Here is a 27,297-nt window from a genome sequence, read left to right as displayed (position 1 = left end):
TTTTGTACAGGATCCCTAGCCCAGCTCTGCCCTGCATTTCACTCAGAGAGGCTGGCCTGCTCTCCTCCCCTCCTGCTGATTTTATTGATTCATTTTTGCATGTGTTTGGTCTTCCTTGCTGTGCCCAAGCTTTCTCTAGTTGTAGGGAGTGGGGTCTAAATTCTAGTTGCTGGGCACAGGCTTCTCATTGTGGTCACTTCTCTTGATTGCAGAACGTGGGCTCTAGAGCACAGGCTCAGTAGGTGTGGGGCGTGGGCTCAGTCGCTCCGAGGCATGTTGGATCTTTTCGGACCAGGCATCAAAGCAATGTCCGTTGTATTGGCAGGTGAATTCTTGTCCACTGAACCCCCAAGGAAGTCCTCCACATGTTTTCTCTCACTCTGTCCTGAACCGTAACCACTATTCTAACCTCTGCTTTCTCCTGGATTAAACATATATGTGTATATGTGTGTGTGGGATCAATCGTGTCTGACTCTTTGTGACCCATGAACTGGAACCCGCCAGGCTCCCAGTCCATGGGATTTTCCAGGCAAGAATACTGGAGTGGGTTCCCATTTCCTTCTCCAGGGGATCTTCCCCACCCAGGGACTGAACCTGTGTCTGTTGTGTCTCCTGCCTTAGCAGTTGGATCCTTTACCACTAGCAGCACCTGTGTTTTGAAAGTCTGAAAGAAAGTGTGTGGCTTTATAAGCTAGACCACCTGAATCATTTTCTCTACAAGGAGTTCACTGACACCACCCACTCACGCCTGCAGCGTGTCCCTTACCTCTCCTTTCACACAGGTCCAGCTTAGCGTCTGCAGCCTTTGACCCACCCCCCCTTGCATGTGTTTCAACCTAAATATCAGCTGTATTACTGATGAAACTGATTGAGAAGAACGTGGCTTGGGCAGCTGTTTTTGTTGTTCCATTGCCCAGTCGAGTCTGACTCTTTGCAACCCCGTGGACTGCAGCTTGCCAGGCCTCTCTGTCCCTCACCATCTCCCAGAGTTTGCCCAAGTTCATGTTCATTGCATCTCTGATGCCATCCAGCCGTCTCATCCTCTGACATCCTCTTCTTCTGCCCTCAAACTTTCCCAGCAACAGGGACTCTTCCGGTTGTTGACAATTTTTTCATTACTTTGGTTAATGATTCAGTGGAATTCATGTATATAATTCTTTCCATTAATGGTTATTTCCTGAAAGTATTAATATATTCCAAAAGTTAGAAATATTGAACTAAATGTTTACTTCTCTATTTCTTTTTTAAGACTCTTGATCACAGGGAATTCCCTGGTGGTCCAGTGGTTAGGACTCCAGGCTTCCACTGCAGGAGGCATGGCTTTGGTCCCATGTCAGGTTCACGATCTGCATCATGTAGTTCCAGTGACCAGCCTTGATTGGAAAGGCCACCCTGTCCCTTATGCTCTCCAGTGCCCCATCTGCTGTCAGCGAGGTGCCCATGTGGGAGGGGTCTCTGTCTCAGCTCTGCTGTCTTCCATCGGACTCCCTGCTCCAGGCTGCGCAGTGCCACTCTCTCTCAGAAAATAAAAACTAAATTTATAAAAATAAATGGCACCTTTTTCGCAACGGGTTTGCCGCCAGGACACAGGTGTCGTGAAAACCACCGTTAAACCTAAGCCAAAATGGGAAAGGAGAAGACCCACATCAACATCGTTGTCATTGGGCACGTAGATTCAGGGAAGTCTACCACGACTGGCCATCTGATCTACAAATGTGGCGGGATCGACAAGAGAACAATTGAGAAGTTCGAGAAGGAGGCTGCCGAGATGGGAAAGGGCTCCTTCAAATATGCCTGGGTCTTGGACAAACTGAAAGCTGAACGTGAGCGTGGTATCACCATTGATATCTCCCTGTGGAAATTTGAGACCAGCAAGTACTATGTTACCATCATTGATGCCCCAGGACACAGAGACTTCATCAAAAACATGATTACAGGCACATCCCAGGCTGACTGTGCTGTCCTGATTGTTGCTGCTGGTGTTGGTGAATTTGAAGCCGGTATCTCCAAGAACGGGCAGACCCGTGAGCATGCCCTTCTGGCTTACACTCTGGGTGTGAAACAACTAATTGTTGGAGTTAACAAAATGGATTCCACTGAGCCACCCTATAGCCAGAAGAGATACGAGGAAATTGTTAAGGAAGTCAGCACCTACATTAAGAAAATTGGCTACAACCCCGACACAGTAGCATTTGTGCCAATTTCTGGCTGGAATGGTGACAACATGCTGGAGCCAAGTGCTAACATGCCATGGTTCAAGGGATGGAAAGTCACCCGTAAGGACGGCAATGCCAGTGGAACCACCCTGCTTGAAGCTCTGGATTGCATCCTGCCACCAACTCGCCCAACTGACAAACCCTTGCGTTTGCCTCTCCAGGATGTCTACAAAATTGGTGGTATTGGTACTGTCCCTGTGGGTCGTGTGGAGACTGGTGTTCTCAAACCTGGCATGGTGGTCACCTTTGCTCCAGTCAATGTAACAACTGAAGTGAAGTCTGTAGAAATGCACCATGAAGCATTGAGTGAAGCCCTTCCTGGGGACAATGTGGGCTTCAATGTCAAGAACGTGTCTGTCAAAGATGTCCGTCGTGGCAATGTGGCTGGAGACAGCAAAAATGATCCACCCATGGAAGCTGCTGGCTTCACAGCTCAGGTGATTATTTTGAACCATCCAGGCCAAATCAGTGCTGGATATGCACCTGTGCTGGATTGTCACACAGCTCACATCGCTTGCAAGTTTGCTGAGCTGAAGGAGAAGATTGATCGTCGTTCTGGGAAAAAGCTGGAAGATGGCCCTAAATTCTTGAAATCTGGTGACGCTGCCATTGTTGATATGGTTCCTGGCAAGCCCATGTGTGTCGAGAGCTTCTCTGATTATCCTCCCCTGGGCCGTTTTGCTGTGCGTGACATGAGACAGACAGTCGCTGTGGGTGTCATCAAGGCAGTGGACAAGAAGGCAGCTGGAGCTGGCAAGGTCACCAAGTCTGCCCAGAAAGCTCAGAAGGCTAAATGAATATTATCCCCAATACCTGCCACCCCAGTCTTAATCAGTGGTGGAAGAACGGTCTCAGAACTGTTTGTCTCAATTGGCCATTTAAGTTTAATAGTAAAAGACTGGTTAATGATAACAATGCATCGTAAAACCTTCAGAAGGAAAGGAGAATGTTTTTGTGGACCATATGTTTTGTGTGTGGCAGTTTAAGTTATTAGTTTTTAAAATCAGTACTTTTTAATGAAAACAACTTGACCAAAAATCTGTCACAGAATTTGAGACCCATTAAAAAAAGTTTAATGAGAAAAAAAAAATGGCACAATTAAAATAAAGAAATAATAATGCAATTTAAGATCAAAGAAAATAAAGTAGAAAATGGAAACTTAGGGAGGTTCCTGGTGGAGTAAGGGGGCCAGAGCTCAAGGGGCCTGGGGCTCAGAGACCTTCTGGTTAGGTTTCATGGCCCTTGCTTCTCAGGTTAGCCATTTGCAGTAATCTGCCTGGTCCTTGACCACAGAGGGTGAGGAAGTTCACGTGGCTTCTCCTTTCTCTCAGCACCAGGAATCCACTTGACTGTAGGGTCTGTGCCTATAGGGTCTGGTTCCCCCAAACCCGAGCCCTGGCTACTCTGGTTGTCTCTGCCTTACATCATGTCCTAGAGACGCTGCTGACCCAGCACCCAGAGCAGCTGGGAGCATCAGCCATGGGGAAAAGAGAGGTGAGGGCACAACAGACCCCTGCTGTAGGGAGGCAGGCTGGGTGCTGTTGCCTTTTAATGTCAGTACCGAAGGTCACCTTATCTGTGGTATCTGGCAGGGCCATTGATTTTACTGTCAACTACGGAAGCTAGTTTTTGACCTCAAAAAAGACGTGATTTGGCTGATTAGATGCAGTGCTTGTTCCAGCCACCTGCTGAACGGCTTGCAGTGAGGTAACATGGATGTGGGGCATTCCATGTGAGTCAGGTTAGGCCTGTTGTACTTGAAAACAGCAGGGAAGTCTATTTTCAACACTCAGCCTTCAAAACGTGTTCTGAGATTTTATCAGAGGTCATTACTTAAATAAGAGGACACTTAGGTCATGAGTCTTCCTTATAACTTTTATTAATGCCAGAAATGAAACATTAAAAAGTGAATTTTTAAAAATCAGCATGATTTCAGATACAAACGTGGTTTGAACAGGAGCCGAGCATGAGGTCTTGAGAGGGGAAAGCCAGGCCTGAAGGGTGCCTTCAGTCTCCCGTGGCACCTAAAAGCCACAATTCAGCTGCTGCTTACTGCATGAAGTGGCCTGGACAGTCAGTCCCCAGGGTCACTCGATGCCCTTAGAGCTGGGCTATGTGCTGGGCTTCAAGTTCCTCCTCCCCATGGAAAGTTTAACTCCCAACATCCTGGGCTTGTGGACTTAGGGAGTTGCAGGCATGAAAACCTTCAGTCCCCCTTTTGGCATGACACAACCCCTGACCTGAAGGTATTTCCTAATGAAATGAGACGGAAGGAAATGAAGCAAAAAGGAACTACAGAAAACAATGGAGGATTAATTGATGCCTTTCCCCTTTTATGTTGACGCCCAAATTTTCTAGAAAGGTGTACTATGCACAGTGCACAGACACGCCATGTGCACTTATGTTGGAGTGGTGTCAGAGATTGTTTCTTTTTTAAAAGAAAATCCCTCCAAGCCCATCAGAATCATAGCTCTTTATTACATGTGGATTATCTCTGCCAGAAAACAAGATCTGGCTAGCATCCATTGTTGTGATTTATGGTGCCTTTCTCAGGAGCATATGCTGCAGTCAGCTCAAAAACTACCTGTATTTTGGGTCCATGAATTGTTATGTTTTTGTGTAGCCGTCCATTAGCAGTTTTATCAAAGCAAGACATAAACGCATACACCCTGAAAATGAGGGTGAAGTGATATTTGTAAAACCCCAAATCACTTCCAAAAAAGTCACACCACTCAAGTGTCTATTGCTTAGTGCAGTAAACATGTCCCTGGAAACGTTTTGTAGAAAAATATTTCTTTTTTGGTCAATTGGATGACATTTCACTGCTGACATAATTTCAGCTGCATTTACTTTTCCAATCTATCTTCAATGTGGTTAGGTTCTTGATTCTCAGATGTACAATTTTTTCTGCACTGGCCTTTGTCAGGCAGTGATCTAAACACAGGTGGCCCACACATGAGGAAGCCACCATCTATGGGAACTAGCTGTCTGTACCCCTGGGTTCTTGGCTGAGGCTCTGTGACTCTTTGCAAGTCACACACAAAGAAGGCAGCTCCTTAACAGGCTCTGGCTGAGGAGCAGGCCATGGGGTCCAGGAGCCCTCTTGTGGCTCCATCCAGACTTACTAAATACTCAACTTAATTAAAGAACTTGGCAATTTCCCCCATCTTGCTCTGGGAAGAAAATGATGTCACGAGATCCTATCATTTTGAACATTAAAATTACTTCTTTTATGATCTGAAAAAACAAATTTTTGCACTTAACGTTTGGAGCAGTTTGAAACCCTGTAGCAAAGCCTACAACTGCCCTGACCAATGCTGACTGTCATAGACCTGCCTGCCTACTTCCTCCACCCCCATGTGTACGACACAGTGGCAGGACAGGATAACAGTCTCTATTTATTACCCAGTTGTTCAAATTTGTCTTTCAGCTGCAGATGCTCAGAACAATCAGGAAGGGCATTAAGTAAAACCCTGTGCTCAATTGAGCCTTTTTTCTGTACCTCTCCCTGGAACCCCAGTGTCTCATAAAGGAAGGGCTGACAAGGTGCCCTCGTTGCACAGTGGGAACGTTTGCCCTCTCAGGACCTAGTCACTAGTAAAGCAGAAGGGGAAAGTTAGGCAAGACCCCTGATACTGGAGCTGGCTGGGTTTGTTTTTTTCTGATCATAACTATCACTTGAAAGCTTGAGTCCAGCACAGGATGACCAGGGATAGTCTTCCCCAGGGTGGCTCACAGGAAATGCACTGCCAAGGGGACCACGTGAACCAAAATGGACTTCATACTGATTTTCAGGAGGTATCTCTGATGGTAACTGCTGATTATGTTCGAGTGCCCTGTTTGAACACCACACGAAGAAACCCTGGTTTGACATGCATACCTTTCAATTATAAAAAGCACCTGGTCAAAATCCTATGAAAAGGAGAGGGGACAACGAGCCATCCCGTGTTTGCATGTATTTCCCACCGGTCTCCAAAGTTACCCTGATTGAGGCAGCAAGAGACAGCAGAAGAAGCCTGACTGGCTCTCTTGGCATGATTCATCTTGGGCAAAGTGTTCCCTCCTCCAGTTCTTAGCATCTTTTCCCTCAAAGCTGGAGCAATGATCTCTGCCAAGACTAACTTCTGAGATCTTTTAGGGGAAGAGATGAGATGATGAATGTGAAAGAACACTGGGAAAAGGCCAACAGCAACGGGACACCCAGCCATGGGTGGCTGCTTAAGCACCATGTTCTTAGAGCCACCAGTGTCATGTGATCTGCTCATAGTAGAGCCTGGGACTCAATGCCCCATCACTTGTGTTGTCTTTCTTTGGAGGACAGAAATACTTGTCTGCTGGATTCTTTGGAGTAAGGAGTACATATTCTGTCACCATCCCTAGGCTTGGTCTCTTGCACTGTGTCTTCTGGTGGGGGCAAGACGGTGTCCAGGTGCATGTCTCCTATGATAATTTATTATTCCAATGGAAGCACAGAAGAGAGATCAAAAGTTCAAGCGTTGGAAGCAAATGATGTCATCTTTTGGGCAGCGATACTGGCTCTAATGTGCACTTCAAATGCTCCATTGGAGATGTTTAACCCAACTTCCGTTTCGATTGTTCCCACCCTGCCCAAATGGAGTTTTCTACATCCCAGTCGATGGCTGTGGAATCCTCTCTCTCTGCTGCTCGTGACTGTGGAGCCAACACCACATTGGTCTGAGGCTCAGCAGAGGCACATGTGGCTGTGACCAGAAATGCTGTGATTGGTGGGGGTCAGGGCAGGGGCTGGCCCCCCTGAGAGCCCCTCTGGGAGGAGACCACTTCCTGCTCCTCCCCAGTCAGTGTGTACAAATGGGTCCTCTCTCCCAGAGGGTCTCGTCAAGAGTCTCTGCATCTTGACCTGTGTTGAGCATCAGTGGGCTTCCAGCGGAAAAACTCAAAGCAAGCCCCACCTCCCACCTGCAGCCCAACCCTGTCACGCTTTGGACTGCCTCTCATCCGTCCACTCCTGCTTTGTGCTCTGAAGAGCTTGTGTCTTCTGCTCATCCACTTGGACATAGTCCACTCTCTGATCCTCTGAAAGGAGAATTTTCTGAAGGGGGAGAACAAAAAGGTTTTCATTACACCTAATCGAAAAAATTCAGCACATCCCTGGTGTATTACAGGTTCACGCGTTTGCTGTCTCTTCCTTCTGGACCGTCATATGCAGAAGTGTTACACTCTGTGTGTGTGTGTGTGTGTGTGTGTGTGTGTGTGTGTGAATCTCTCCTCATCCCTACTCCCTTCAACTTGGCTCTCGCCATCTAACTCGCCTTGACCAGTATACTGTGAGCAGAGGTGACACCCTGCAATCCTGCCATCTCTCTTTTTCCTCTGCCAAGACACTGGCCCCTGAATTGACAATGACATGAGACACCAAGGCCATGGCTGTGATGGACTGTCCTGTAGGCAACAACTGAGAAGCCTTTGTGGTTGAAAGCCATGGAGGTCTGGGGACTCTCTTCACTGTTTGAATTTACTGGTCTCATCCTGCTGACCAGCTTTTCTGAAGTGTCATTGTAGGTTTTGGGAATGAAATGAAAGGTAAAGGAGAAGTCCCTTCAGCAAAAGGGAAGGGAAGTCTCCCAAACACCTTTCTCCACAAACACAAAATGAAATCATATTGTATATCCTGTTCAGCAAGTTGATTTTCTCATCAAACAATACATTGTTAGCACAGTTTAGACTATGACCATCCTTTGCTCAAAAATATTTAGCTTTTGTCCACTGTTTGCCAGTCATTCATGCCATGTGCAGTGAGTGACAATGGTCAATGGCTAGGGTCTGTTACATGTTTTAACTCATTTAATCCTCACAACAGGCCTCAACATAGCTACTATTTCTAATCCCCACTTTACAGACGAGACTACTACATCAAAACTGCCACCTGCCACTTGAGGCCCTTTATGGAGGGGTTCCGATTGCAACTGAGAGTTTCTGTCCCCAGTGCCAAGAGTTGAGACAAACAAGATTATCCCTTCTTCCTTCAGCAGACCCTTCCTGTGCCTGGTCTACCATTTACCCCACCCTCATCTCTGCCAGACATTTCCCAACGAACTCTATGGTCCAAGTTTTGAAGAGCATGAACACTACATACATTTATACATAGACATTCAAGAACACACCCCAGAGGGAAAAACACCACGATTTCTGGGAGACAGAATTAGAGCTGATTTTAAGATTCTTCACAGTACATGTCTTTATGTTTAAGACTCTGCAAAAAGAACACACATGGTGGAATCATCAAAACAAAACCAAACAGAAATGAAATCTCTTGGGAATTCTGATACAGAGTACTTCCTACCTGCTGTACAGGGGCTGGTGACGCTGAGTTGAAGTCCAAGGCTAAATAATCCAGGCTGAATTTCCTCGTCCATGTCACAGCTCCACTGCTCAAGGAGTTGGTTGCTCTGCGCTCCTCCTAGAAACCAGTGTCCCAGGATTCAGGTTAACAGTTTCTGGCTGGGCTGCCCAAGGGAAGGCAGCTGAGCATGTCTCTACTTGAGCAGCTGCCCGCAGAAAGTGAATGAGTCCTGTGCAGCTCGGCCTGCACATCACAAGGAGAGCTTGCAAATACAATATGGCCAATTTGGCCTTCGCATGAAGCCCTGCCTTTATTCACCATGTAAATGACTGGCCAAAATCTCCCCCAAGAAGAATTTGTTTGATATATCTGACAGGCTTATGATGCCTGAGAGATTAAATCCTGAAAAGATCAGTCATACTTATGAAAGCTCTAGTAAAGGCATCCCAAGTGCATTTGAAGATACTTTACACAATACAGTGAAAACATGTGTGCAACACACACCTATGGCCCTACCAGTCAGCTTCAGAGGTAGAATATACCACTGTTACATGACGCATGACACACGTGGAGGAGGACCTGCCCCCTTCTACTGCAGCCTTCTCATCTACAATGGGATGAGCACAATCTCGAATTTAGTGTTTATCACTTCTTTTCTTTTTAAATATGATTTTATGAGTGTGTGAGTGTCCTTAAGTGACATACTGTTTTGTTTTGCGTGTTTTGAACTTTGATCAACAGAACCATATTGAGTGCATTTTTGGTGACTTCTATTTTCACTCCATTTATACATACTTCACATCCATCCGTGTAAATGCACTAGCCCTATTTCATTTGTTTTCATTATCATAGATGGTTCCATTGCATGATTTATTTAACTGTTCCACCAACAATGGTCATTTGGGTTGCTTCCAGTTTGGAGGCTGTTACCAGCATGCACCCAGGGATGTGGGCACCTTCAACTTGACTACCACCCACTTGATCTGGGGGAAAACATATCCTCTTGTGGTTTGATTTTCCATGCCCCTGATAATGTAATCAACTGGCCATCCTTTCATCTACTTGACTCACTTATTTTTCTCTTCTATGAATTATCTGTTTAGATTAGGTTTGGTTTTGCTAATCTTTATACTGAAGTGTTTGTATATTTCTGATTTTTCTCAGTACTTCCTCACATACCTAGGAGAGTGATAATTTGTTGGTAGTGTGTGTTGCTAATAGTCCATCACATTTTATAGCTGGTTTTTCTTTCTTTGTATGGCATTTTTAAATGAAGAATTGTTCTCACTTTTAATGTAATATATCAATATTTTTCTGAGTAGCTTGCTCTTGTATTTTATTTAAAGAATTTTTCCTATGCTGAGGTCATAGTTTGTTTTCCCACACTTTCTCCTAAGTTATTAAGCTTTGTCCTGGGCTCCCCTGGTGGCTCCTTTACATTTAAGTAATAACCTAGCTTGACCTAATTGTAACTTATGCTGGTGAAATAAGGATACAATTAATTCTCTCTTCTTTTGTGTGTACCCCATCTGGGAACCAGCCTTTCTCAGTAGTGCAGCCTCTATTCATATACCACTTCCATCTGGATGATCATCGGTATCCTTTATTGTCGCTTTTTATAATAAACTAGTAAATGTCCATGGTTCCCTGAGTTCTGTGAGCTGCCCTAGCAAAGTAGTCAAACTGAAGAAAGGGGATGTGGGAACCTCCAATTTGTAGCCTGTCAGGCAGAAGCACAGATAAAAACCTGGGCTTGTGACTGGCATCTGAAGTTGAAGGGAGTGGGCAGTCTTGTTAAGACTGAATCCATAACCTGTGGAATCTGATGCTGTCTCTGGGTACAAAGTGTCAGAATCGAGTTGAATTCTCAGACACCTTGCTGGTGTCTGGGAAATGCTTGGTGTTAGTGTGAACCCACTCCAATCAACACCCACGCGTTGGAACTGGCTCCAGAAACCCAAAAGAGTGGTCTTTCTGGCTGGTTTCTTTCATTCAGTATATTGTTTTCAAGGTCCATCCTTGTCATTTCATGGATCTGATTTCATTGTGTGGCTGCTTATATAACATTGCACCATGTATCCATGCTACATTTTATTTACCCATTCATCATTTGGTGAATATTTGGGTTGCTTTCATTTCTTGGCTGTTATGAAAAATGCTGCTATGAACGTTCATGTACAAGATGTGGTTGGACTTACTCTTGATTAGGATTTTTAACCTGCATGAATGAGTGAGGTTGGTATATAATTTTCTATCCATGTAAGTGCTATTTGTTTTGGTATCAAGTTATTTTAGTTTTATAAATAAACTACTTATTTTAGACAGTTTAATTTAGACAGGATAATATGTCTTCTTTTTGCCATTCCTGAAGCAGTTTATATAAGATGGCAGTGATCTCTTCCTTTCGATAGAAAGTGTCTGTAAAGTTTTCAGGGCCTTGTGACCTTTTGTAGTAAAAATCTCCCTACATTAGTTTCTCTAATGGTTGTATAATCACTTGTGTTTTCTATTTCTACTTGAGTCAGTTTGTAATAATATTTTTCTGAGACTTTGCCTATTTTCACTAAAGTTTTCATATTCATTACTTTGACGTTCATAATATTCTCACATCTTTATCTCTGATGTATTTGCAGCTATTGCATCCTTTGCATTCCTAATATGTTTATATCCATTGCTTCTTCTTGATTGATTATGTTCAAGTTTAATCTTTCAAAAGAACAAATCAGGTCTGTGTTGATTCTCTCTAATTTTGTTCATTTTTTAAATTTCTGTTCTCACTTTTAATCATTTTCCTTTAATGGGGTTTATTTATTTATTTTATTATTATGAAAATTTTCTAATAGTCAAACTGAAGAAAATATGATATGAACACCCATATACCTGCCATCAACATCTACCACTAACATTTGACACAATAAACTGCTTGTGAGATTTTGGACTGAGGATTGTGAGAAACTGCCATTATGCCTTTCCATATTGATTCTCTATTTTTTTCCCTATCATCTTCTGAAACTCTGGCTGTTTTAGTCTCTCTAACCTGACTGATTAGTGAATTCACAACTATATTCCAGTTCACTAAACTACTCTTTGGATTCAGCCTGTTTACCTTCACCCATTGAACTTCTAATTTCATCCTTATTTTTATGTCTAGCAGTTCTAAATGGTCTTTTTTAATCCACCTGGTCATTTTAAAATAGTACCTTGTTACTCAGTCCAACTTGCAACCCTTCATCTTATTTTCTAAGTATATAAAACTTATTTTATACTTAAGATCTAATATTTTCAATAATGACTTACTTCTAGACTTGATTTTATTGTTTGTAGTTCCTATTGATTCTAGGGGTTTGCAATCTCTCAGTATTTTTGGCTTAAGAGATACCCTTTCTTTTCTTGGCAGTTGAGTTTTGGATTTAAAGAATACATTTAGCAGGACTTCCCTGGTGGTCCAGTGGCTAAGACTCTGTGCTCCCAATGCAGGAGAGGCCTGGGTTTGATCTGTAGCCAAGGAATGAGATCCCACATATCACATCTAGGAGTTTACATGTAGCAACGAAAGATCATATATTTTGCAACTAAGACCCAGTGCAGCCAAATAAATAGAAATAAATGTATAAAAATATATTCTCTACTATTTTAAGATTATCTTATATGGTGGTGATGTGTGCCTTGGTACTTTCATGGTACCTTGCCTACTGAAGTGCTGCATCAAATTTTTAAAAACTGGAACAAATGTAGTTCCACTTCCAGCAATGTTAGGTTAAATAATTTGACTACCTTACTGAAGAGAACAGCATTTCTTTGTTTTTTCACCAATTTTGGTAGACTTTAACTAATTTTTCTAAAATTTTTATAGGAATAGAAAGGACCATTAAATAGCCAAAGAAGTCTTGAGGAGGATAAACAAAGCAGGAGGGCTTCCTTTCCTAGATATTGAGACCTGTCAAGCTACCATAACTAGCAAAGTGTGGTATTGCCCAATGATAGACATGTAGACCAACAAAACAGAATCAAGAGTCCATAAAAAAACATACATATATGGATAATTGACTTATGGCAAAGAAGGCACTGCAGAATGGTTGTAAATGATAATAACTTTAAATAATCAAACTTATTAAATTAGAGAAACATGGGGAAGAAATAAAACTTGACTTTTACCTCAAATCACATGCAAAAGTTAAATCCAGGTAAATGTGACCTAAATGTGAAAGGTAAAACTATAAAACTTCTAGCAAATAACCAAAATTCACCCAAGATTACATAACTCATGTCAATGGTCCTCCAAGTATTACAGAAATTGAATTTACCCAGATAGTTTCACTGGTGAATTATACCAAAAAAGTTAAAGAATAAATAACACTGCTGCTGCTGCTGCTAAGTTGCGTCAGTCATGTCTGACTCTGTGCGACCCCATAGACGGCAGCCCACCAGGCTCCCCTGTCCCTGGGATTCTCCAGGCAAGAACACTGGAGTGGGTTGCCATTTCCTTCTCCAATGCATGAAAGTGAAAAGTGAAAGTGAAGTCGCTCAGTCATGTCCGACTCTTAGTGACCCCATGGACTGCAGCCTACCAGGCTCCTCCATCCATGGGATTTTCCAGGCAAGAGTACTGGAGTGGGGTGCCATTGTCTTCTCTGATAAATAACACTAATTCTATTCAATCTGTTCCAGAAAGTAGAACACTTCCGGAGGAGACCAGCATTACCTTGATCATAAAATCAGACAGATCAACAACTAATATCAACATAGACACAAAATCCTCAACAAAATGTTAGTGAATCAAATCCAGCAATATATAAAAATAACAATATACCATGACCAAATGAGGTTTATTCAGTGAATAAGAGGATGGTTCAATAAAGATAAATCAGTCTAATCTACACTATAACAGTCTGAAGAAGAAAACTAAGTGATCAGATCAATGAATGTGGAAAAGCATAAAATTCAACATCCATTCATGGTTTAAAAAAAAAAAACTGTCAGCAAACTAGGAATTTTTGTTGTTGTTTAGTTGCTAAGTTGTGTCCAACTCTTTGCAACCCCATGGACTGTAGCCTGCCAGGCTTCTCTGTCCATGGTATTTCCCAGGCAAGAATACTGGAGTGGGTTGCCATTTCCTTCTCCAGGGGATCTTCCCGACCCAGGGATCCAACCCACATCTCCTGCATTCCAGGCAGATTCTTTGCCATCTTAGCCACTAGGGAAGCCCTTAAAACTAGGAATAGAAGAGACCTTACTTAATGTGATAAAGAATGTCTGTAAAACACTTTCAGCTAACATCAGATTTAATAGTGAAAGACTTAATACTTTCCCCCAAGATGGAAACAAAGTTTCATCTCACCACATCTATTCAACATTGCACTGAAGTGTTAGCCTAGCCTGGCAAGGCAAGCAAAAGAATGTAAGAACACACAGGTTGGAAAGAAAGAAATAAAGCACTGTATTCACAGATGAGATGATCATGTACATTGAAAGCCCCAAGGAATCTTAAGAACATTCAAAATGCCTATAATTAATAAGTGAATTTAGCAAGGTTGCAGGATACAACACTAACACACAGAAAAAAAATTAATCATATTTCTATATACCACCAATGGAAGCTGAAATTATGAAAATGCCATCTAGGACTTCCCTGGTAGTACAGTGGATAAGAATCCACCTGCCAGACGAATGGATAAGGAAGCTGTGGTACATATACACCATGGAATATTACTCAGCCATTAAAAAGAACACATTTGAATCAGTTCTAATGAGATGGATGAAACTGGAGCCCATTATACAGAGTGAAGTAAGCCAGAAAGATAAAGACCATTACAGTATACTAACACATATATATGGAATTTAGAAAGATGGTAATGATAACCCTATATGCAAAACAGAAAAAGACACAGATGTACAGAACAGACTTTTGGACTCTGTGGGAGAAGGCGAGGGTGGGATGTTTCGAGAGAACAGCATGGAAACATGTATATTATCTAGGGTGAAACAGATCACCAGCCCAGGTTGGATGCATGAGACAAGTGCTCGGGCCTGGTGCACTGGGAAGACCCAGAGGGATCGGGTGGAGAGGGAGGTGGGAGGGGGGATCGGGATGGGGAACACATGTAAATCCATGGCTGATTCATTTCAGTGTATGACAAAAACCACTGCAATGATGTAAAGTAATTAGCCTCCAACTAATAAAAATAAATGGAAAAAAAAAAAAGAATCCACCTGCCAATGCAGGAGACACAGGTTCAGTTCCTGATCTGGGAAGATTCCACATGCCACAGGGCAACTAAAGCCCGTGAGCCACAGCTACTGAGCCTGAGCTCTAGAGACCATAAGCCACAACTACTGAGCCCACGTGCTGCAACTACTGAAGCCCATGCACCTAGAGCCTGTGCTCCACAACAAGAGAAGCCACTGCAACAAGCAGCCCACACAGCAACTAGAGAAAGCCCTCATGCAGCAACAAAGACCCAGTACAGCCAAAATATAAATTAATTAATTAAAAAACACAAAATCATTTACAATAGCTCCAAAAATAAAACACTTAGGTAAAGGTATAATAAAATACACGTAAGGTCTATATGTTATAAATCACAAAATTCTGAGGAAAAAAATTAAGACATCTGAATAAACAGAGAGATGTATTACATACAAACTGAAAGATTCAGTATAATAAAGATGCTGATTTTCCCCAAATTTATTCATAGATTTAGCACAATTTCAATCAAAAATCTCATCAGGATATTTTTGTAGGTAAAGAAAAGCTCATTCAAAATCTTATATATGGATAGACAAAGGAAGTAAAATAACAGAATTTTTTAAAAAAAGAATGAGGTTGGAGGAAATATACTTCCCATTAGCAAACTGAATTCAATAATACATTACAAAGACCATACATCATGATCAAGTGGGATTTATCCGAGGAACACAAGGATGGTTCGATATCTGATATACCACATTAACTAACTGAGGAATAAAAACTATACGATCATCTCAATAGAGGCAGAAAAAGCATTTGACAAAATTCAACACTCATTTATGATAAAAACTCTTAACAAAGTGAGTACCAAATGAATATATCTTAACATAACAGAAGCCATGTATGACAAGCCTGTAGCTAACATCATACTCAACACTGAAAATCTGAGAACTTTTCCACTAAGATTAGGAACAAGACAAGGATGCCTACTCTTGTCACTTTTACTCAACGTAGTATTGGAAGTCCTAGTCCCAGCAATCAGATAAAAAATATATAAACAAAAGAAATTAAAACTGGAAAGGAAAGAGTAAAACTGTCACTGTTTGCAGATGACATAATACTATATATAGAAAATCTTAATCATACTATCAAAAAACCATTAGAACTCATCAATGAATTTAGTCAAGCTGTAAGATGCAAAATTAGCACACAGATCTGTTGCAGTTCTATACACTAACAAGAAACTGTCTTAAAAGAAATTAAGAAAGCACTGCCATTTACAATTTCATCCAAAATAATAAGATATTTAGGAATAAATCTAATTAAAGAGATTCACAAACCATACTCAGAAAACTATAAGACCCTGATGAAAGAAACTGAAGATGAGACAAACAGATGGGAAGATATCCTGTGCTCATGGATTGGAAGAATTAATATTGTTAAAATGTCCACACTCCTCAAGGCAATCTATATATTCAATGCAATTCCTATCAAAATACCAACAGCATTTTTCACAGAACTGGAACAAAAACACTAAAATTTGTATGGAACCATAAAGGACCCAGAATACACAAAACCATCTTGAGAAAGAGAAACAAGAACAAAGCTGGAAGAATCACACTCTCTGACTTCAAACTATAATACAGAGTTATAATAATCAAAATAGCATGGTACTGGCACAAAAACAGACACATAGATCAATGGAACAGAATCAAGAAAAATAAACTCATATGGTCGATTAATCTATGTAAAAGGAGGCAAGAATATACTACCAGGGGGAAAACAGCTTCTTCAATAAATGGTGTTGTGAAAACAGGACAGTTCCATTCAGTTCAGTCACTGTGCTGTGTTCAACTCCTTGCGACCCCATGGACTGAAGCACGCCAGGCTTCCCTGTCCATCACCAACTCCCAGAGCTTGCTCAAACACATGTCCATCGAGTCAGTGATGCCATCCAACCATCTGGGCAGCTACGTGCAAAAGAATCAAACTGGAATATTTTCTCACACCATATATAAAAATGAAACCAAAATGGATGAAAGACAAATGTAAGATCTGAAACCATAAAACTCCAAGAAGAAAACACACAGACTAACTCTTTGACATGGGTCTTAAAGATATTTTTTGGTTATGTTTCCTCAGGCAAGGGAAACAAACAAATACACACACACAAAAAGGAACCACATCAAACTAAAAAGCTTTTGCATAGCAAAGGAAACTATCAACAAAACAAAAAGGCAGCCTACTGAATGGGAGAAGATATTTTCAAGTGATACATCTAATAAGAGGTTCATGTTCAAAATATACAAATAACATACAACTCAGCATCAAAACAAAACAAAAACAAAATAAGCTGATTAAAAAATAGAGGACATGAACAGACATTTTTCCCAAAGACATACAGGTTTCTAACAGACAGATGAAATGATGCTCAACCTCAATAATCATCAAGGAAATGCAAATCAAAACCACAATAAAACATCACCTCACACATGTTAGAATGAAAGTGAAAGTCACTCAGTCGTGTCTGACTCTTTGCAACCCCATGGGGTACTCTAGGCCAGAACACTGGAGTGGGCAGCCTTCCCTTCTCCAGGGGATCTTCCCAACCCAGGGATTGAACCCAGGTCTCCTGCATTGCAGGTGGATTCTTTACCAGCTGAGCCACCAGGGAAGCCCAGGAATACTGGAGTGGGTAGCCTATCCCTTCTCCAGGGGATCTTCCTGACCCAGGAATCAAACCAGAGTCTCCTGCATTGCAGGTGGATTCTTTACCAACTGAGCTATCAGGGAAGCCCTGCTAGAATGGCTATGTTAGAATGTCAGAATGACTAAGATGATAGAATGGCTATCATCAAAAAGACAAATAACAAATGTTGGTGAGGGTGTGGAGAAAAGGGAACCTTCATACACTGTTGGTGGGAATGTAAATTGGTACAGACACTGTGGAAAACAATATGGAGTGTCCTCAAAAATTAAAAATATGATTCACCAATTTCACTTCTGACTATTTGCCCCCAATACAAAAACACTAATTCAAAAAGATATATGCACTCCCATGTTCATTGCAGCACTATTTACAATAGCCAAAATATGGAAGCAATCTCAGTGTCCATCAATAGATGAATGGATAAAGATGTTTTATATATATATATATATATATATAAAACATATATATGTGAAACATATATATATATAAAAAATATATGTGAAACACATATACAACATATATATATATATGCATATATACACATGCACATACATATACTTGCACAATGGAATATTACCCAGCAAAAGGAAGAAATGTTGCCATTATGACACCACGGGTGGATCTAGAGGGTGTTATGCTAAATGAAATAGGTCAGACAGAGAAAGACATATACCATATGATCTTACATAGATGTGAAATCAAAAAATAAACACAAACAGACTCAAAAACCCAGAGGACAAATGAGTGGTTGCCAGAAGGGAGGCAGATGAGGGGTAGGTGGAATAGGTGAAGGAGATTTGAAGGTATACACCTCCATTATATAGTAAGTAATCCATGGGAATGTAATCTACAGCACAAGCAACAGGATCAACAATATTGTAGTACCTTGTAGCGGTCCATATGGTTACTAGACTTATCATGGGGATCACTTCATTCATGTATGCAAATGTCAGTCATTATGTAGTATATCCGAGACTAATATAATGCTGTGTATCAACTACATTTCATTAGAAAATAAAGTCACTAAAGAAGAATACAGGACTTTTATAAAACAAAACTTCTTTTTCAGACTCTAGCCTAAATTTTTACAGTCAGGTAAGAACTTGTCCTTAAAGAGAAGAAATTATGCATATGATTATGTACAAAATCAAAATTGAATTACATTAGTTCAGTCTACTAAATGGGTTGTTTTTTGGAACAAGTGAAATATTGTAAATCAATGGCATTTGAAAATATTGTATTACTGCAGTTAAAACACACAGTGGAAAGAGATGGGATAGTCTTTAAACACATTTATGTGATGAGTTCCTCAGAGTTACCTTCCTTCAGCCAGCTTTCTGGGCTCTTAAGCTACTGAGTCATATCGCTTAATAATGTACAGAGGCAGTAATCAACCAGTGATTATAAATAGGCAAGAAACCAATCCTGAACAATGTTGTTAACGAGACACTGGGCTTTCTCACAACATGAAAGATCAGAAATAACTGCTAGTGTCTGGAATGACTCGGCATTTGCTTCCATGAGGTTATAGATTCACTTCCCTTTTCTGTTCTCTGGAGACAAAGCACAGCTGGTCAGTATCTTTTATAAGAGTGTTTTCTTCTAGAAGTTTCCCAAGGGCCATTACTAAGTGTGAAAAATATTGGGAATACCACAGCAAACTGGATATGAGTCACTTTCCACCTGCATATGATTAAGAGGACTCACAGCACAGTCCATTAAATAGAGGCAAAATGCAGCACTTAATGGCTGCTTCACTGGACATGACTGTTTTGAGAACTTTAAATGCCTATTACTGTCATGCATAGTAAGGCAGGCAAAGTTGTCTGCTCAAAAGCATACAGTCACAGTGCCTTGAACATTGTCTAAATTTCACAGTTCAAAAAGAAATTCTCTCAAGAGTTCCCTAGATTTTAAGCTCACAGAATGGTGAGAGTTCTGGCTAAAGGGCCTGATACTTGCCAGAGGTACTAAAAGGCCCTCTTTGTCCTCAGTAACCCACTGGCAACAGAACCAAAGGAAAGAGAATGGAAGGGAAACAGAGGGCAAGAAGGAGATACCAGGACTCTAGAACCATAGATGGTTAATCAGAGGATAAACATACCAGGTCTTTGTGAACTCAGGTTTACAGAAAGGCTCCAAAAGAAATCTCCAGAAACTAATACCCACCCATGAGCTGGGACACGAGGCCACCCTCCCAAAAGGACTCTCAGTGATGCATCTTTGGTAAAGGTGCAGAGGAAGTCAGAGTAGGGCTACCGGGGGGTTTGGTGGAAGGGAGCATCCAGTGTCAGAGTTTTCCCAGCTAAATGGTACAAGGAGCTGAATGCTGCAGGAAAGAAAACCAAATTCATGTCAATTTGTTCCCAGTCTGGAAAACATGGTAACCTGGCATTACAATTAAGTAATAGTTTTAAGATTTCATGGCACTTTCTGAGCAACATGTTTCCTTTACAGTGAACCCATAAGAATATAGACTGGGGTGAATAAGAAAAATGTGAAAAATAGAGGATTACCATTTGGATGTAGCTTTTTTCCTCTTCTCTGGAAACAGAATTGGCAAAAAATCTTGCAGAATTAATACCATTTCTTTCTGGAGATAGAAAACTGGTTCGATTGCTAGGAACAAAAATATAGATGAGGTCAAAGCAGTGTCTTACAGCTGGTCTGAAAGCCAGCCAAGAACTGACACAGCCCCTTTGAGGTTTCACCCTCCCCTTCCAGATGCAACTTCCTTCCGGCCAAAGCAACTCCTGAAGTGACAGAGCCTACCCCGCAACTTCTGTCCCACTATGGGGAAGATGGCTCCCACTTCTCAAAGGTTATTCTTTTTGCAGGCCCTCCATGTGCCACATCTCATGAGCTTTCTAGAAAGAGACCAATGCATCATATCACTGAGAGAAAAGCAAAACAGAAATGCTCCTTTGAGGCTCTCATTTTATTCCTCTGAGAAGATGAGACCAAGACCACAAATCCACTTTCATCCTACTCCCAAGTCAGAAGCACAAACTGAGGCTCTGCATTCCTGTCTGGAATGTGGCCCATTACAGTCATCATGTGCTGTGGTATTTAGGGTGAAGCAGCAGTAATCTGCCTGCAGTGCGGGAGGCCTGTGTTCAGTCCTTGAGTCGGGAAGATCCCCTGGAGGTGGGCAAAGAATCCACTCCAGTATTCATGCCTAGAGAATCCCATGGACAGAGGAGCCTGGTGGGCCACTGTTGCAATGAGCTGGACACGACTGAGCATTTAAAACAGCGGTAAAGAACCCGCCTGCAATGCAGGAGCCGCAAGAGACATGGATTCCATCCCTGGGTTGGGAAGATCCTCTGGAGAAGGAAATGGCAATGCACTCCAGTATTCTTGCCTGGAGAATCCTATAGACAGAGGAACCTGGTGGGCTACAGTCCCATGGGGTTGCAGAGTTGGCCACAACTGAGTGACTAAACCAGCAAGAAACTACCAGGCCAAGCTCAGGACTCTGAAACTCCAGCTTCTACAAGGTGAGATGAGAGAGTGCAGACACATTTGAGGGCTGGTTTATCGAGAGAACTCCCTTCACAAAGTTGAGCTTTTAGAAGCCATGCCAGCAGTGCCAGCCCTGCTCAGCAGGCCAGAGCTGCATCCACTGTAGCTGGGGCAAAACAATTCCCTCTCCCAACAAATGTGAATTGGAGGTTGAAAAAGAACCTCTCTCTGTTGGTACTAGAAATTGTAGCAGGTAAATACAGATCTACAGGATGGCTACTTTAGGCTGTGAGGATTGTGCAACAGAAAAAGAGTTCTTGAAAGAAAGAGAAATGAGCAAATGTGAAGAGAGAAGCAAACATTAGAGACAGTTCCCAGCAATATTCTCGTTCTTGATTCCATTGCACTGGGAGATTCAATTACTGTCATTCCTTGGTGACCTACAAAACACTTCCAGTTCAGGATAATAAATCTTATTCCTCCCTTGTCTTAAGTTCTTTCACCACAGAGGTCTGACTAAGGATGAGAGGGTGCCAGATGAGGCCCCTGGGAGCAATCAAAGACTCACCAAGGTGCAGTGTGGGTCCTGGTTAGACATGTGTGTTCCCGGATTGTGGAGAGGTTTTTCAGGTCCAGGGTGGGTGGCCGTGCTACAAGATAACACAGAACATCCAATATAAGTTCTCAGGGTTTCCAGGCCAGAATCTTCAGACTGTAAAACTATGACAATTCCACTCACTGAGCACATCAAGCCCACATTTACTCACAAGCAGCGCTAATGATGAGTGCCCATTTTACTGTCCTACTGTTTCCTGCCTCAGCAGAAGCAGAGGGGACAAGTACTGAGCCGGTGGTCACATCAGCAGCTGGGGTTACATCCCATCACTACACATTTATTGAGAACTCATTGTAAGTGAGGCCTGGTTCTGGGTGTCAGATGAAGGTCTCTGATCTCATGCCATTCTGTTGCCCGTCTCACCTTTGACCCTTCTCATCACAGACACAGGTGATCACCCAAGTTCTAATCATCCCCTCCTCTCCAGGCCACTGTCTACTTTGTGGTCCTTCTGCGTAGAACAATCTTCCCCATCTCGCTGCTCGGTTATAGTCATCTTCACATCTCAGCTCAACATCCCCTGCTCACAAAGGCCTTCATAGGCTCTCATGAGTTCATGTGCTTACTATTCACGGCACCAACCTGTCTGTGATGACGCCAACATTACTGAGTTGGGCCTAGACTGACTGCACTCTGGGAGGACAGGGTTTTTTTCCTGGTTTGTTCACTGCAGTAGCCTTTACATCTAAAGAAGCACCTAGTGCCTGACCCTCACCCCACCTCAGCAATCCACCTTGCTACAGTCATGCACATATGTGCTGCTACAGTCATGCACATATTCCCCTCACTGCCTGGACCAGCTTGTTTTTCTAGCTCTTTCGTCCACACCGGTAGATAGTGTTTAACTCCTTCCATATTATCAGTGGCATTCCTGCTGTTCAGTCAGCCGAGCAGCCACGTGTGTCAGAATCACCCCCTCCTGGCCCAGGTGTTCACCTTCCCAGCCACCCAGTGAATCCCCAACCCTGTGTCCGTCCAAAATCTCTGCACCTTCCTCCATCACCAGGTCTTTCAGACTGGTGATGTCCAAAATGGTAGCCAGTAGCCACATGTGACTCTTGAAATGTAAGTGCATTGAAATTAAATCAAATCTTAAAATTCACTTCTTCAGTTGCACTAGCCACATTTCACATGTTTAACAGCCCCACTTTCTTCATTACAGAAACTTCTGTTGCACAGGATTACTACAGAAAAGTAATCAAGCAAAACAATAAGGTATACCTCAAAGTTACAGGCGCCTGTGAAATGGTTTCTCACCAGGATGAATTGTTATTTCCTGTAAACCTCATGAGACAGGGCCTGTTCTCCTATTTAGTACCTATTGCATAATTCTTCTTCCAGGTGGTTTTGACATATCTTTCTCCCCCTCAACCTGGGGAACCCTGCTTGTTTCGTCATCTCTGTCTCCCCCTAGTGCTAGGCAAACACACAGGAAATGGGATTTGACTCAAAGCAAAGAGGGCGAGGCTGGAGCAGAGCAGGCATAAGCGAGATGCTTAGTTACAGCTCTGAGAGTGGCCACGTGAAGTAGTAGTTTTTCTAAAGAGCAAAGATGGGTGGCGGTGGAGCTGATGGAGTGTCAAGAGTCATGGTCGCTGTACCAAGTATTTCCTCAGAATCACCCAGCCCTACTGGGCAAGCAACGGTGAGCAAGAATGAAGTTAGCAAGTTACTCTGACCTACTTTTTCTCGAACCCTCTTTGCCTTCCTCCCTGCCTATTCTTGCCATTCAGCAGATGGGAGGAACTGCCTGGAGCTCTGTGCCCACAGGAGCCACACTTCTCACCTCCACATCCTCCATGTTCTCCCTCCCCGCAAAGACACATCTGCAGCTGGGCACACACAGGGCACTGAACCATGGGGCCTGTGACCAGGTCTGCATTAAGGAATCAGTGTCAAAGGGCATTCTTGGCTGCCTTACATAACGGGAATGGTATGACTACATTTAAGTGCTGTTTTTTAAACAAAGAGAGACCAAGGGGCTTCCATTCACACCCACCTCACTCGTTTCTGGGACTTTGTTAGGGAAGCAGCCAAAGATGAGCCCGCTGGAGTGGATTTGGCTTTGGAGACCACATTTGCCATGACTGCAAGTCTCTGGGTTCCTGTTACCCTGATGATCTGGAGCAACAGTGCTCCCCATCCCTTCCCACTGGATCCCAGCCACGTCTTTCTCCCAGGCCCCTGGGGTGGTGGGTTTCTGTAGTGCTTCCTTCCCAGAGGGGCTTAGGAGGGAAGCTTTTCCACACGGTTATCACACCTTGCTCCCCCATCCCACACAGGAGTGGCTTACTCTTCCTCTGAGGCTTGAGATCTCTGTTCACGGGGGGAGGCTCCAGGTCTACAGGGAGCTCAGGCAAGGGGCTGGAGATGCTCCCTGAATTCATTGGGATGTAATCGTCACAGCTGTCATGGGGTCCGAGAGCAAAGGCGGCAGTCTGGGGACTCATGGGCACATAGCTGTCCTCAGTGCTGGTGGAAGTCGGCGGGGACATTGGGAAGAACCTGCATGGCTGCAAGGGAATGAAAACCAGTTGGAAAGCACAGAATAGCATGGAAACTGCTTCCAGTGGGCACAACTTGGCTGCATGTGGGATTTCAGTTGCAAATTATCTAGGAATAACTCTGAACTTCCTTAGGAAAGTCAGACAGCCTCTAACTCAAGCTCTGTCTCTGGACTTATCATGGGAGGTAGGTGATGACTCGCCTAGGACTCATGCTGCAAGACAGAGGTCAATGACATGTATGTAAATACTTTAAGAATCATGGGATGACTTCAATAGCTACCTCAGGTCTGAGATGTGTGTAGACCATTAGAACCGGTAAGGCCCATATAGAGCACAAAGTCCAGTAGTTCCCAGATAGGTTCAAGCTTTAATGGGAGACTGGAAGGGTCCTTGGAGAGTCAGAGTGCTGAATCTCAAAAGATATCAAGGGAACATATACAGGGTAGACTATGTTTTGGTAAAAATTAAGGCTTAAAGAAACTCAAGTACCAAACTTACCAAATTTAAACTTAGCCTCTTGTCTCGGTGTCTTAAAGATTGGCCTTCGACATCTGCTGCAAGAAACAAGCCAGGTGGTGAAAACGAAGGGCACCAGTTGAAACTAAGCTCAGGGCCCTGTGCTCAGCTCCAGAGGGAGAGAGGCTTGCTACTCAGTCTAGCTGGTCAGCCAGAACATTCCCCCGCAGGTGGAAAGCTGACCAGATTTTGAAGAGGTTTCTATATGATGCTTCAGTTCTGTGAATTGGGGGGAGTCATGGGAAGCAATTAAGAAATGCTTGCGGCATTTGTCACATGAATTTTCTGCACTTAGAAATGGCAGAAACAGAGCTGGAGGTTTGAGGACAGGAGAGGACGCATGAAATAGCCCTTGCAAAGAATAGGAGAATGGGGTGAATAAAGGAGCTATAGCCTTGCAGAGCGTCAACACGAATTGGTGACTATGAATTTCTACAGAGTCAGCACTTCAGTACAGATCTGAAGAGAGAAGAGAGCTGGATGAATCTAAGATTAGACATTTCTGAGATGGATGTGACCCATTTAGAGTGTGATGTAAAAATTCAGAATAACTGTTGAATTAAAATAGATATCCAGAAGGTAGCAAGATATATGTGTGCAGAGTCAAATGAGACTTGCTTAGAGATAGAGTCAAAACCTAAGAGTAGAGGAGATAATCTAGAGGTTTTAAACATTGAGAAAAGTTTAAGTATAAAATCCTGGAGACTCTGGGCTTCCCTGGTGGCTCAGAGGTAAAGAATCCGACTGCCAATGCAGGCAATATGGGTTCAATCCCTGACCTGGGAAGATCCCACATGCTGTGGGCAGCTAGAGTCTGTGCACCAGTACTAGTGAGCCTGTGCTTTAGATCCTGGGAGCCGCAACTACCAAAGTTCAAGTGTCTTAGAACCTGTGCTTCGCAACAATAGAAGGCACCACAATGAGAAGCCATCACACCCCAGCTAGAGAGTAGCCCCTGCTCACTGCAACTAGAGAAGGCCACATAGCAACGAAGACTCAGCACAGCCATAAATAAATAAATTAATAAAATCATTTTTTAAAATCCTAGAGATTCTCACTATTCAAAGAGCAGGAAGATGAGGACTGGCTCATGTTGAGAGAGAGTAGTTGGAGAGGAAGGAGGAAAGCCAGGGGCTAGGACCACGAGAGCCCACAGGAGGAGATGGAGGCTGCTGGCAGTGAGAATCGCTGGGAAGGGCCCTCAGCATGTGGGACTGGAGCAAACTGTCTCCCTAGAACCTGGAGATGTGAAAAGCCAGGCTGCCTTTGAGAAATTAACTGTAGTCAACATCATCTTCAAGCAAGAGAATAACTCCCAACTTAGAAAGATGTGATGAAGACTGGAGATTGATTAAGAATGTCTTAAAAAAAAAAAAGAATGTCTTTTATATATATGCATATATGTGTGTCTATCTATGTTTATATTTCTTGAAGGGGGAAGAAGTACTGGTTAAAAGATGCTCTGGAGTCATGCTGGTTTTAAATCCCTAATCTGCCACTTATTAGCTCTGTGACACTGGACAAGTTACTTTCTCTGTGTCTCAGTTTCCTAATCTGTAAAGTAAGACCAAAAATAGAATCTATTTCACAGGACTTCTGGAAAGATTAGATGTGTTAGTGCATTCAGAGTACTTAAAATAGTGCTTGGAACATGAAGTATTTAATAAATCCTACCAATTATTATGGACATTGTTAATAAAGAATGTGGTGATCCAGTGCTTAAGATTCTGTGCTTCTACTACAGGGGGTACAGGTTCAATCCCTGATCAGGGAACTAGATCCCACATGCCACAAAAAGTGGCCAAAAAATTTAGAATGTGGGACTTGCATATGTGTACACAGTCCCTAACTTCCTCTCTATTACAAAATTCCTATTGAAATCACCAAATAACACAATTACAGAGAAACCCCTGCATCAACATCAGCTAGTTTAAGGGATTTGTGAGAGAGGAAAGACAGGATTCGAGAGTGGATGCACATTCTTATGAAACAGATATCTGTCACAGTCACCCTTTTTCATATTATTCCCTTGCCCCCACCTGCTCTACTAATCTCCTTGACCCTGTTCTACTTTTTCTCTTTCCAAAGTACTATCACCTTCTAATGAATCAAATAGTTTTGTTTTACCCAGCCTTACTGAGACTGTGTGTATATGTCTGTAAAAACACTGTGCAAATTAAAGGTGTACAATATGCTGATTTGTCATACATATATTGCAAAATAATTACCACCATAGCATTAGGTAACACCTCCATATCATCACATAACTCCCATTTCTCTTTTTCTTCCAGTTATCATTGAGATGTAATTGACACACAGCACTGTGTAAGTTTTGGGCTTCCCTGGTGGCTCAGTGGTAGAGAACCCACCTGCCAATGCAGGAGATGCAGGTTCGATCCCTGGGTCAGGAAGATCCCCTGGAAAAGGAAATAGCAACTCACTCCAGTATTCTTGCCTGGGAAATCCCATGGACAGAGAAGCCTGGCAGTCTACAGTCCATGGGGTTGCAAAGTGTCTGCCACGACTGAAGTGACATAGCATGGCATTAATATTAGATATCAAAAGTTTATTTCCAGCATTTTGCTTTAAAATAAAGGAGAGAAATGGGCGGAAATGGGGGGAAATGAAATAAGAATTGATTAACAATACTCAAGAAATTAAAGAAAAAGAGAAAACCATCTCAGAAATGAAGCCTAAGTTACAAAATCCCAAGGCAAGAAGATATTCAACTGAAAATGCAATAAGTGGAATTGAAGAA

At 42.6% G+C, this 27,297-nt stretch overlaps 2 protein-coding genes across 4 annotated transcripts in view; one reads left to right on the top strand and one right to left on the bottom strand.

The window, feature by feature from the left end:
- The first annotated feature begins 1,562 nt into the window (after positions 1 to 1,562).
- LOC110147847 (elongation factor 1-alpha 1) lies at positions 1,563 to 3,254 on the top strand. The gene has a single exon (XM_070462892.1). The coding sequence runs from the start codon at positions 1,625 to 1,627 to the stop codon at positions 3,011 to 3,013; it is 1,389 nt and encodes a 462-aa protein (XP_070318993.1). The 5' UTR covers positions 1,563 to 1,624; the 3' UTR covers positions 3,014 to 3,254.
- Positions 3,255 to 4,088: 834 nt separating this feature from the next.
- Positions 4,089 to 27,297, bottom strand: part of GAB3 (GRB2 associated binding protein 3) — a 73,992-nt gene continuing 50,783 nt past the window's right edge. For 2 of the 3 annotated variants that reach the window (XM_020909615.2, XM_070462894.1), the window contains 6 exons: positions 24,522 to 24,577; positions 23,810 to 24,029; positions 21,469 to 21,550; positions 19,952 to 20,054; positions 8,539 to 8,655; positions 4,089 to 7,287 (listed from right to left, as the gene is read on the bottom strand). In XM_020909615.2, coding sequence (XP_020765274.2) covers positions 7,171 to 7,287; positions 8,539 to 8,655; positions 19,952 to 20,054; positions 21,469 to 21,550; positions 23,810 to 24,029; positions 24,522 to 24,577 — 695 coding nt within the window. In that variant the 3' untranslated portion in view covers positions 4,089 to 7,170. The remainder of the gene's footprint in view (positions 7,288 to 8,538; positions 8,656 to 19,951; positions 20,055 to 21,468; positions 21,551 to 23,809; positions 24,030 to 24,521; positions 24,578 to 27,297) is intronic. The other variant, XM_070462893.1, reaches the window with a different exon arrangement.

Source organism: Odocoileus virginianus, unplaced genomic scaffold, assembly GCF_023699985.2.
Source record: "Odocoileus virginianus isolate 20LAN1187 ecotype Illinois unplaced genomic scaffold, Ovbor_1.2 Unplaced_Scaffold_16, whole genome shotgun sequence".
In the NCBI taxonomy this organism is placed as follows: domain Eukaryota; kingdom Metazoa; phylum Chordata; class Mammalia; order Artiodactyla; family Cervidae; genus Odocoileus; species Odocoileus virginianus.
Note: the sequence above shows the minus strand (reverse complement) of the source record. Positions and strands in the feature narration are given on the sequence as shown.

Coding starts and splice junctions, on each gene's coding strand:
- LOC110147847 (XM_070462892.1), top strand. CDS start 1,625: ATGGGAAAGGAGAAGACCCACATCAACATCGTTGTCATTGGGCACGTA.